At 41.1% G+C, this 12,749-nt stretch overlaps 2 protein-coding genes across 3 annotated transcripts in view; one reads left to right on the top strand and one right to left on the bottom strand.

Annotated features, from left to right (window-relative positions):
* LOC105670479 (GAS2-like protein pickled eggs) overlaps positions 1–6,606 on the top strand; it is a 55,902-nt gene extending 49,296 nt beyond the window's left edge. The window contains exon 8 of the mRNA XM_012364016.2: positions 5,256–6,606. Within this exon, the coding sequence (XP_012219439.1) occupies positions 5,256–6,208 (953 nt within the window). The 3' untranslated portion in view covers positions 6,209–6,606. The remainder of the gene's footprint in view (positions 1–5,255) is intronic.
* The window catches only part of LOC105670483 (coiled-coil domain-containing protein 112-like), a 62,094-nt gene extending 53,048 nt beyond the window's left edge, over positions 1–9,046 (bottom strand). For both annotated transcript variants that reach the window (XM_012364023.2, XM_067350314.1), the window contains exon 1: positions 8,991–9,046. The gene's annotated coding sequence lies outside the window, so the exon portion shown is untranslated. The remainder of the gene's footprint in view (positions 1–8,990) is intronic.
* Between the last annotated feature and the right edge of the window lie 3,703 nt (positions 9,047–12,749).

Here is a 12,749-nt window from a genome sequence, read left to right as displayed (position 1 = left end):
GCTCGCCATCACGCGAGCGAGTCATCGAATTTAATAAGAGAGTGCGCGGAGAGACGAGGAGGGAGGGAGGAGGACGTCGATGCACGATGTGCCGGCGCGCTCGTTGAACAAACGCGCATTGTGCGGCAGACGATCGAGGCGATGTCGCGTGTCGAGGCGCGAGACGAGAAAAAAACTCGTGCTGATGCGAATCGAGAGATTAAATTCGATTACGGTGACGGGGCGCGCGAAAATAGAGAGAATGAGATCGCGTGTGCGTGCGGCGCGAGCGGAATTTAATACTCCGCGCGCGCGACGTTTATCTCCGCCTGTCGATCTCGCGGATATCGACAACGACGAATTAATTCGCTCGTTGAGACGGCACTTTGTGCGACGATAGATAGAGACGATAAATTTTCTTTGTCAAGAGGAAGGAGAGATAATACGCACAGAGAAAGTTGCTCCGCGTGAAAAAGGCAAGACAAACGCGCGGAATACGTGAAAATATGAAACCTTGAGAGTAATTTTTTACATATCCACTTAAACCGTTAGTTGCCTTGTATAAAAAAAAAGGCAGATCGATCGAGATACGTAAAAAATAAAATCTTGAAAATCAGTTAATCTTTTACGCATTTACTTTTTACGTTCTGTGTCAAGTATTTACTATAATAGAACATAATAGAATTTTATTTATATGAGTTTCTTCTTTTTTTATTGTTTTATCTTTCCCTTTGCTGAAATCATTTCTGAACATTACGATGCTTCTATTTAGAATTCAAGGAAAATACATAGGGATCTCGTCAGATATATGGTGAGAGCCTGATTTAAATATAATCTTGTGAATTATTGACGGTATTTTCTCGAGATTTAAAACAGTGTATTAATGCTGTTGTTATAAGCTAAGAAATAATTTGACAACAGAAATCGTGGAGATCCGAAAGTGCCGTTAGTTTATAATACGCACGTTTAAATGAGCTGGTAAAAGCGATCTTGCAATGAAAGTCTAGTTTGCATCTCTAGTGCGATCGAACTGTCGCATAAATCCCATGCGATTTACATACAATGTGCACAAATTATTGAGAATTCATACGAATCTACACGCATACACGCGCGCGTCTACTACTTGAACGTCTCGTATTAATTACGCACCGTTGACGTGGGATCGGGCGGGCCTTTATCGGCTTATCAAGGACCGTCCTGCCAATCGAATCTGACAAAAGCCGTCGCGCTCGAGATTTCGATGGTGGCTCGCGATCGCGTCTCGCGTATTTTCGGACGTACGAGGACGTCGTCCTCGCCAATTCTCTCGGGCTCTCCGCAACTCGTTCGCGAATACCTGACCCGACATTTGGACCACCCGGCCGACGATTAATATTCAAAGTACACGGACACGTAGCACGCGTTATAAAACCGCGCTCCGCATGGGCCGGGCTGACATTTAGCCGGTGTGCCGGCGAGCGCCGATTATGCGAGAGATCGCTCGAAGCGTGGGCGATCTCCAACAACCTGTCCTCGGAACAATCGCCGCCGGTCGATCCTCGATAACACTCGTCGTACGCTCTCGCCTTGAACACACGCAAGTGTTCATGTACTCCGAGGTACTTGACTCACTTGACGCGGTTGACGCATTGCCGCAAGTGGAAAAAGTCAGCGGTGGTCGGCCAGCCGCGCAGCGCGACCCGCTTCGATCGTCCCGATGCTTTTCCTCGCGGCGAGTTGAACGGACTAGGACAATTCTAGCTTAACTCGGTGACCGGAACGCTTTTCACTTGGAGTGACGTGGAAATAACAACTTTTTTGAGGAAAAACAACTCTTTTGCTAGAACTCGAGCCAAATCGCGGTGACGTACGACGTAAAAGATATATGTATGTCTGTTTTTCACTGACTAAATTTGGAACATTGCACTTGTTTGCAATTAAAATGTGTCTTTAAATTTGTATAAAGTATATATAATGATGGCTCTTCTCATTTATTATTATAATTATTTTCTATTTTATCACAAAAATAAGTATTTCTAATTTTTTTTAATTTTTACTTAAAAATTCTATTATTCAATCTATACAACGATTATTCAGAGATGCTTTAAGATATAAAATTTTTTACAAACAATAATATATTTTCTTCTGTATTTGCTCATTGACTCATCTTTCATTCTCGTTGCATCGTCGAGATAAATTTTCGCGTTATATTTTGCGAAGAATGAAAAAATGGTCCAGAAGTTCTAAGCAACAAATCTCTTATTGATATTTACACGAAGTCACCGGAGGCGATCTACGATGACTAATTTATTTACATCGATATCTTTAATTTATGCGATGGCGCTAGAACGCGTATATTTCGAAGACATGTAGCGAGATACTTGACTTGTTTTACAGCGATGAAATATGCACGCAACGTACCTACTTTCCGATGTACTTTACATCACGTTCGCGATGCCTGAACGTTCCGCATCGATTTCGAAGGAGATTCGCGTTCAGTCAGGCGAGAAAACTCCTTGGCATCGAGAGTAAAAACAGAAACGCGCGGCGATTAAGATGGTCAGGTGAGACAACCGTGAAAGTGCATTAAGACCGTAGCGAAGAAATTTTTTTTACATACTTAGAGAATTAAACTGACTGTTCACCGGAGGTTTGCCTCGGAATTGCGAATATCATTTCTTAATTATTTCAATAATCACGTTAGATTCGGACGGACTTAAGCAATTAGCAAGAAAGACTGAAAGTTAAGAAACTATCTCGCAAGAAGTTAACTTTAAAGCATGTTCGTTTGTCACGTCATGCATGAAGCACTGCCCAAGAGAATTGGATCTGACAACGATGTGCAATTTTTTGGGGCAGCGAAAGAGATTTCGCGATTTCACTGGATTCGTTCCAATGCTTCCGAGCGTATCGTCGTTATTTGGCAACCTTCAACGCAACACATGGTAGTTTCCTTACGATTCTTCTAAGACAAAGACAAACTATTAATTTCCCTCGTAATGTTTTATTGCGTTAGTTTGCAAAACTATTTATTTTTGTACTAAAACTATTCTCTTTCACAAAGGATTAAAATTCTTTTGTGAAGACAAAACTATATGGATTCAATGATATATGAAAGATTCAGAAGATACGCGAAGATCTATAATTTGCTCGTTATAAATCATAAATCTCGTAAATTATACGCTTATTCATTTTTTTATGCTATAAAACGCCTTATATGATATTGGACGGATATCATGATATCGAACCTAATATTAATTGGATTTAGCATGCACGTCAACGCAGGTTTCTTCGCAACAGATTCAATTCGTAATTCATTTGCGTAATTTTAATAACAAGTTCCAAGGACTCGTTAGATCGATAAAGCTGAATCCGGTTTGACCAGCAGCGTGTTACTGGGACGAGATCTCGAAATAGATTTTCGATTCCTGGATTTTAATTACGGCTCGCGCGCAAATGTATGTATATCTGCCGTAACTCAACAATCTCAAACCGGACACGTTAATATTTATGCGACATTTTTGTGTTTACGCCAATTCGCGATCAGGATTTAAAAAAAACGCTACACGTTATCGATAGCTTGATCGACTGTTATAAACTGACGAGGGTTGAATTTAATGTAGTCGGTGAAACGTATTCCAAGAAATCAGTTTTTTTCGTCAAAATAAAGAGGAGATTCGGCAAATATCGTTTTCTTGTTTACGTTTGTCCGAAAGGAGTCAATGCCATTCTGCTATTCTCGTGCGTGGCATCGATACATGAATTTAAAAGTCTAATTTCTCTTCTTCGGCAAAAAATGGACTTTCTCTGCGGTTTAGACCGTGGGTGCGTACAAAATGCGCGAAAACAAAGCGGGACAACATGCGACACGATGACATCAGCTGATCAGAGAAACACGAAAGCCGATATTATCTACGAAATATCAAGGAATGAGAGTTTTAAAGCGAAAAATGATAAAATATTAAATTTAGCATAAAAGCCAAAATTGTAAAATTTTCAATCATTGTGACTTACTGCAATGTGTACGTTTCATTGGTTTTCTTATGAAATCTAAATTTCACAAGAAAGTTTCAATTCAATTTTATTTTCTGCAATGAGTAAACATTTTATGTTCTTTTATGTAATTTGATAATAAAAATCTTGTAATCGTCCGAATAATATTCATCAGTACGACATTAATAGCATATTAAGCAATGTAATGAGTGTGAAATATACGATCAGTAATTAGTGTATAATGTAACATAAGTCATGTTAAATGGATGTGATATAGTGGCGTCTATAGAAACTTTCACATAACGTGTTACGTAAAAATCATGTAGCGACAAAAAGCGCAAGTTCGTGTTATATAAAGCAACAGAAAAGTCACGGTGACAATTCGCGGACACTTGAAATCTCGACGAAAAGAATGTTCATTGGCTTTTAAAATTCGTTGTTGTCTTCGACCTATCGTCGCAGGTGTATCGTTCTTGTCGATGCAAATCGACCAGGACCCACAAGTCGGTTCCAATTATGTCGAAGCCCGTTCCTTCAACTCGCCCACGCTAAATATGCTAAGCGTCACGGCTGGACCGATCGTTTCAATGATCACCGATTTCTCAATATCCTAAATCACGCGAAAGTTGACATGTTGCGGTGATGAAAAGAAAAAAAATCTCCCGAATCCAAACGCGGGCGTTTGTCATCGAAAATGTCACCGCAACAGCGTGCTAATGTGTCGCCACGCGGAAATGACGAGATTGGAACGATAATTACACAATCGTGTAATGATTTGCTTTTATATAATCGGTGGTTTCTAGCTGTTGAAAATGATATGAACGGGAGGCGTATAATTTTTTCCCGAGCTGTCCAGTTGCGGTTAATTAATGAGCTTCGCCAAGCTCATTAACTTCATTTTAAACGCCACAGTCACAATTAGTAATAAATTCACTTAAATAATAACTCTGCTGTTATGAAGATGATAATATTTTAACAAAATTGTCATTGCAATTCAATAAATAATAATACTAACATTAATTCAAGAGAAAAATATAAAAATCGATTCTCTGTTTTATTTATTTACCAAACGCAATTAACTTCAGTTATATGCTTACTATATATGTAATACATTTTATATCTTTTTAATACTCGAAAAAAGGCACACACAGAGAAAGGCAATTTATGTCTTCCGTGAACGTTTTCAATTATCCTTGAATTATTAAAGCTGTTTTTCTTAGCAATTAATGCCGAAACAAACAACGGTAATTAATCGCGAGTCTCAGATTCAGCGTAAACACGCGGTTTCGCTTTTCCTGTTTCAGAGCAACCTCCAAAAACGGAGCCCGAAGAAAGATCTGGCGTGGAGACTGACAGTATCGAGACCGGATTACGCAAGGTGGTGCGGAAGGACAGACTGGCGAGCCCCTTACGAATCTCCTCTCCGTCCAGAAGCGTGGCGTCCTCGTCGACAGGCGACAGGACGCCACGCGCCGGTTCCATCGTGCGCGAGAGCAGTAATCTGTCGAAAACATCGTCCGATAGCAGGACACTCAAGGACAACAACTCGAGCCCGGAAAGCAGTCCGTTGAACCGCGGAGGGATAGGAACGATTCGCAACAAGAGTAACGGAAGCTACGGCACGCTGCGGAAGTCAACTCCGACCGGAAGTCTCAGCAAGGCGTCCTCGCCGATACCCAAGTCGCCGAGATCGCCCGTAAGCGGTAGCGCTACGTGGAACGGCCGGCAGACCAGACGGCGGGCCAGCATTCAGTCGGACACCTTCCTGGATCCAAAGTCCACGCCGGTCACGTGCGCCACGACGCCGAGTTTCTCGCGGAAGAGCCCGGGAAGGCAGAGTCTGCAGTGCCGGCCGAGTCCGAACGGCGGGATTCAATACGACCGGAACGGCAGGAGGATCCGAACGTCTGCCGCGGGGACCGGCTCGCTCCAGTCATCGCCCACAAAGGTAACAAACCCATTGCTTGATCAAATTCTCCAGAAGCTGGGCGATTTGAAGGACGAGCGCGAGATGGTGCAAAAGCTGCAGGGTCTCCTGAGGGATTACCGGGCCCACGCGACCGACGGCGCCGAGAATATGGAGTTCGCCAAAGTATGGGTGGACAGTAACGGGACCATGACCGTTCCCCAGGACGTTCCCCAGGTGTCGGTCAGCCCCAGGAAAGACCCGAAACCTCAGGAAGGATTCTCGAGGATCCCGGTGCCCCGCGCCGTTCCCTACAAGAGACCGATGTCCGTAGCGTCGGACAGCGTTTGAGGGTGGTCTCTTATCCCCTATCGGCCGAGTCTTGACGAGAATCGAGGTCTGTGGACCGGCTGTAGCCTTCGTGCGTTAGGCTAAGTTAGGCTGATCGGATCGGTGCTGACGTCAGTGAGGGCAACCAGGTATGCACGAGTAATTGCGTCTCTTGACTAACCGCGCTTGATTCTTCATTCAATTTGATAGATGGGTCGGACGTCTCGATCGCAATATCGGATGAGAAGGAGTATACGTTTCCTAGAATATTGCGGTCTAAGGATTTGAATAGGTTTTAGAAAATACTTGAGGAATTCAGGGATTTGTAGCATATAGAGATTTGTAGAGGCAAAGAATTAAAAAAAAAAAAGAAAAAAAAAGAAACAAAAAAGGCAAAGTGTCTATGATAAAGACTGAAAGCTGCTAATAATAAGTTTAGACATTCTGAGACACAAAGTCGTATATTTTAGATATCCAATGTCTGAATGTTTATACAGTCTAGTGCTCAAAACTTAAAAAATCCTGAAAGTCGAAAAATTCAAGATCTCAACATCTAGAAATTCGGAAACCGCGAGAGCTGAGTCTCGAAGAATCCTAAGAACAATGCCCTTGTCGCGTGCATGTTTATTTTACTGTCATCGAGTTATCGTCGTCGCAAACAGTACGACGCTTAGGATATGGCTTTCTATTTCTGCTCTTCGCCTACGCCTTCAACAACCATCATCGCAGATCGAAGACGTCCGACCGTAGAGTAACTTAACGGGCCTTAACGGTACGGGGTCAATCAGTTAGTAGCTCTTAGTAGTCACGTATCGGGGTGGTGCTTAGATGGTGCTGAACAACGAGACGACGTTTACGACAGCCAGCGAAGTGAAAGAGTGAGAGAGAGAGAAAAAGAGAAAGGATAATGGTGGAGTCGGAAACTCGTCCCGCGGATAAATTTTCAGTTGATTAAAGCGGAATCAAAAATGAGCAATTAGCTGCGGCGAGTTCTTGCGTTAATCGCTTGCCAGTCGATTTATTTCCAGTCGCTTAATTATATCCTATACGCTCATCGGTTATTGGATTTGAAATGATAATCGTTAGATTATCATGCAAAATTTTAGAGTGCGAAATAAAATTTACAACAATAAATTTCTTAGTTTCTTTAAGTTTTTAACCACTGTGTTGCGAGAAATTAGACAAACATTGATTCGATAACTTTTCTACGTTGAAAACCCTGGCAATTTTCGTTCAATTTTATAGCATTTTACGTAACAAAAATCAAAGTATGGTATTTTAAGAGTTAATACGACCGATCGATGGCGCCGATCTTCGAGATCATCAGGAGGATCGGCATTGTCGATTGTTGAAAGATCATCGCAATTGCTCGGTCCACTTTATCGTCGCCAATTGGGCGGCACCTAATCATTTTTATTTAATTATATAGTCTATCGATTGTATTTATTAAAGATGATTTATTTACGCGTTACGACCTCGCTATGAAGGAGAGGAAGAGAATGAAAAAGAGAAAGGAACCGAGGAGAAATAGCCGAGAAATAGTTGAGTGGATATTGAAGAAGATCGGATAAAAGAGAGAGAGGATTCCGCTCGCGGATTCTTCGGAATGATGATAAATCAAACGAAAATCCCCCCCCCCCTTCCCTTTACCCGCCCAACCTAAAACAGACTGCATTATGTAGATAGCGACGTGTGTCGTCGGACAAATGCCATTCCAGTGTTTAACTGTTTTTTATACCAAACGCGAGCGTAGCGCCAAGTTTTGTACCAAGTGTCTTAGTAACGGATTAAGGCGGAAAGAAAAGGGTTTATTTTGTCGACGGGAGGCACGGAAGAGGAATATTTTTTAGTATCATGGTATATGCAAACAGACGGTCATTATACTTCGGCTGCGAGTAGGAACGTTTCCGATATTCGGACGATAACAATATCTTTTGTCCGTTCGTTTCCGTCACGCTGGAGCTCTTCGAGGAAAGTCTCCTTTATAATCGTTCGCTAAGTATACGGAAAGAAAGAATTTTGCTATTGCAGTGATGAGAATCGTGGCCGCTGTTGCGTATTAGAAATGATAGCGACAAAATTTCGCTACCATAACCATAATATTAATTCGATCTATCGGCAAAATCTGTTTTATTGACAGAATAGATAAATTTGGTCAAGTAAAAATAACTTATTTCTAACAAGTACATTTTAATATTGCGACGAAATTGTTGCTGCTAATACATATTTGTATTGCCAAATCAAATTGTTATAATAGCGATATAATTTGCCAATTTAGTAGAATTATTTTCAACAAATAAATTTAGTATTCGTAACAAATCTTTTGCTGCCCATAAAATAATTAATACATCTTGCCCTGACAGCGTAAAATTCGCTGTGCCAAGTTCTTTTTTTCCGTGTACATACCTACGTTATATGCCGATCATATAGGAAACTTATGAAAATCGAGGCGAATTTCTCAAGCGGGAAATCCTCTCAGCCGAGATGGATTCGTACCTTCTTGCCTTATTCGGAATTCGAATGATTTCCTACATCTCGCGTATAACATCGTCGTGTTTTCTGTACATGCAATACGCATACACACAAGCTAACGCTGCCTGTAAATACTTTCGCGAGCAGTTTCGGCGGAGGATCATTTACTCGGCTATTACAATTAAATTGATCTCTAGTCTGTAGACGGCCATGGTGTGTGTGTATCACTTACGATTAGTTCGCTTCGAAAAAAAGTTCGCGCAACGATGGTTGGCGAATGCACACGCGTGACGGGTAGTCGGAGAAAAAAAGAAAAGATAGGCGGACTTACCCGGTCTGACGGGACTGGAGTTCGGTGCTGCGCGGTGCAGGGCGTTTTCATATTCTGTAAATATAATGAGTACATTGTTAGAAACATATCTTCGTTTTTAAACCGTGTAAAATATGTTTTACTAAGTTAAGCTAAGTTGACTTAACCCTTCGGTAATCATCGTCACGATTAACACGGGTTATTTGTTACGCCTCGTTAGTTTACTATATAAGATATGTATTTTTATATATGAAGTTCTCGCGTATCGTTATATAAAAGAGCATTAGTATTAGTGTGTGAAGAACGCTTCGAAAAGTAGAATGAACAAAATCCAAAGTCGCTTCAATGAAAATGCAAGTGATCGCGATATCACGTGACAAAAATTTTTTGTCTTCACTCGGAGTGAATCTTTACACGAACGAGCTCATACGAAAGTTCTCATTTTCGCCGAGAATTGAGTATCCGTTATTGAAGGGTTAAGTACGCCGAGATACTAAATCACCGAACACCATTCTCAGCGGAAATCAGGAATAGCCGAGCACTAAAAAAAAGGTTCACTTGCAATTAGCATATGATGCGCGCAATAATAACTTCTGTGGAATATCAATGTAAACGATGGTGTTATATTTTTCTTAAACCATTTCTCTTCGAACTGCCACCGATTCTTTAAACGTTAGGCACTTCAATCGATATTATCGTCATTTGCATATTTTCCAATCTTGACCTAGAATAAAAATGCACGAGAAAAACGATATTTGTTCACATATTGGAAAATTGCACGATGGCGGTGCAGCGTAGCAGTGTCTCGAGTATTCGCGCATCGATATTCGATAATCGGACACGTTTGTCCAAAACGATCCTTGTGTTTCCGCAATAAAAAAAAAAAAAAAAATAGCGCTCGCTTGAGCGCTGCTTTTCTAAACAGTCACAGCTTACCAGAGCGATCTGGTATGAAGAAAGATAAGAGAAAGATTAGTTGTCCCGTTATTTCGCGCGATAATTTAAGCGCCGGGCGGCTAATTCTTAGGCCTAAGCTTTTGTAACCCCAACGATATCACGGCCGTGCGTTAATGATTAAGCAATACGATTACCAATATTAATATTATTATTGCAATTATTGCTATGATCATGATGATGATTACTATTATTATTATTACTATTATTACGATTAATATTATCGTCAGAAGAATAACGAAGATTAATTGCTACGATTATTATACGCAACGTTGCCTATGTTACGTTATCATTTTATCTATGAACAGTTGTAAATTGACCAAAAACTATATAAAAAGATTAATAAAAGGCCTTAACAAAAAACCATCGATGTTTATTTCAATTTTCTCTCTTGTTATTACAGTTTAACAAAAAAGTAAACACAATACGCTGCAGATTTAGTGAAATATCATCAATGAATTACATTTCCTTCGAACTTTCCTTTTACTAGTCAAACCATGCTTCATACTTATTTATTTATACTTTTTGAGAATTAATTATTAATGTGTAGACAACCGTGAAATGGGATTCTATTTAAAACATTGCAAAAGACCGAAGTGGAGGATGTGAAAATCCGCCGTATTTTCCGGCCGTTTTTTCCACGTGACGACAGCGAGAGAGTACGCGGGATCCGTTATGAGGCCCAGTACCACACGGACGAGCGGCCTTGCCGCATATGGCGAGACGGCTCTCCTCGAGAGTACCAACAACACGACCAACAATGGTGTACGAGCGGCGTTGCGTGTGTGCGTTAGAGTGTGCAGGCCTCTCCTCCTCGGGCCCCGAGTGCGCGCGAATCTCGGAAGGAGCCATTTTTTAAACGTCCAGCCGTCGCGCGAGAGATTTACGATCGGCCGTAGTAGCCTCGATAATAACAGCGACGATTGTGCCAGAGTTTATAGATATTAGCATAAAAGCCGCACGAGTGGCCGTGCGTATTTTCTGATCAATGGGAGTTCTTCTTTCCGTCAAAGTTTGCAATTGATTCCGGTTACTTTTCAAAAAGAACTGTTTCGGCGCAAAGTGTGAAAATCTTTCGCGCATTCTTTTGTCGACGAGGATTTAAATAGAACGCATCTCAACAAGCGTTGAAAAATTAGACCATGCGAAGTAATAATAGTCATGATAATAAATGCTGTGATACGAATATCACTTGCTAATTGCATCCGTTCATCAAAATTGTTATTTATGCTAATTATAAATGATGAATATTACATGCGGTTTCTGTTGGCCGCATAATTGCTGTCATATGCAAACTCTTATTAACGCTAATTGATGACCGTTTCGTTTATTAACGGAACGTGGGCCATTAAAATTCGGTGTCGTATAAAACCATTTAAATTCATGTCTCAGTTACTTCAGAGTATGTATTTATAGATTACTCGAACGTATGCAAGTCGTGGGATATTTATTTTTGGTAATGTCATTTTTGGCATCAGAAATTCAATGGCGAGCCTTACATTCGGACATAACAATTTTACGACGGAGTTTTATATCAACCATAAATATTATGTAATAGATAGATGCGAGTCGTAAAGTCCGAATAGACAGAGGATTTGAACGGTGGGCGAAGCAGGTGTAAAAATGTGCGCCGGAAAAATTGGACGACTGCGAGCGATAATACTCGTACCAGTCCGGTCGTTCGATCGTGATTAACGCCGATACCATGCGCTTTGTCGTTATCCCGAGTACCGGTGGAGAACACGTGATTTGTCAACGTGTGGAATTTTAACGGGCGCCGCGCTCAGGTGAGGCCAAGCGCGCCTTCGGTATTATGTTTCGTGTTTTTCGCTTTGCCCATAATAACGTTTACGTCGCGGTGAAAGTACTCCCACGCTCCCACGCTGATGACCTTACCTCATCCGAATTTGCGCCACGATTTTATTGCCGGCGAATATGCGGATTGCGTATAAATAGAACACGCCGCTCACGCTCGCGTACGCACGCAAGCGTCCCGCCGTAACGAGAATTATTTACGTGACGATGCGTGAACAAATCATAATTCTTAACGAGAAAGAATGATCCGCATCTCTCGCCTGCGTTATTATACTTTGTATAAAAATAAGATATCACTGAAGGTTGTGCGCGTGCCGACAGATATTCAGAAATATTGTTAAGTGTGCTGCAACATTTAAAAAAATTATATGTCTTGAAATATGGGGCTGTTATTGTCGTAGGAAAAGTTACAGACATGCCACGTGTAATAAAGATACAGATTTCGTAAAATAGCATAGAGATTAAATCACACTAATCTTATCTTTATTGTACACTGACATGTTAATTCCACGAAACAAATATCTTTCAAGCCGAGCTTACGATCATAATGCTAAATATACTTTTATTGACAGAATATGATAAGATTAGTCATATATATATATTCTAACCACTGCGCACACTTTGATATTTATGCAAATACCAAATGCGCAAGTATATTTAGAAGCGGATAAAGCCACGACGTTGTCTAAATTAATTTGTCCACCACGTCTTATTGTGCGATATGCATCTGCAAGGGACGAATGTAATGCATGGTACATAAAACGCTAATGACGCGTACTACCGCCTCGATATGAACGTTACGTCAAATTTATATGATTAGCTGTCCGATAAATAATCGAACGTGGGCGGAACAGGCAGGCTGGAATACAAGGCGCATATATTAATGGTGCACTTTGAACATTTTTTAATGGACGATGTGAGCGAGCATCCGGTCGCGGATGCGAGGATACTCAAACACTTGCGGTTTCGGTAAATGGCGTAATTGAAGATGACTTTTTGTCAGGAATTCTT

The sequence above is a fragment of the Linepithema humile genome, chromosome 2 (genome assembly GCF_040581485.1).
Source record: "Linepithema humile isolate Giens D197 chromosome 2, Lhum_UNIL_v1.0, whole genome shotgun sequence".
NCBI lineage: Eukaryota > Metazoa > Arthropoda > Insecta > Hymenoptera > Formicidae > Linepithema > Linepithema humile.
This window is presented reverse-complemented; position numbering and strand designations above follow the sequence as displayed.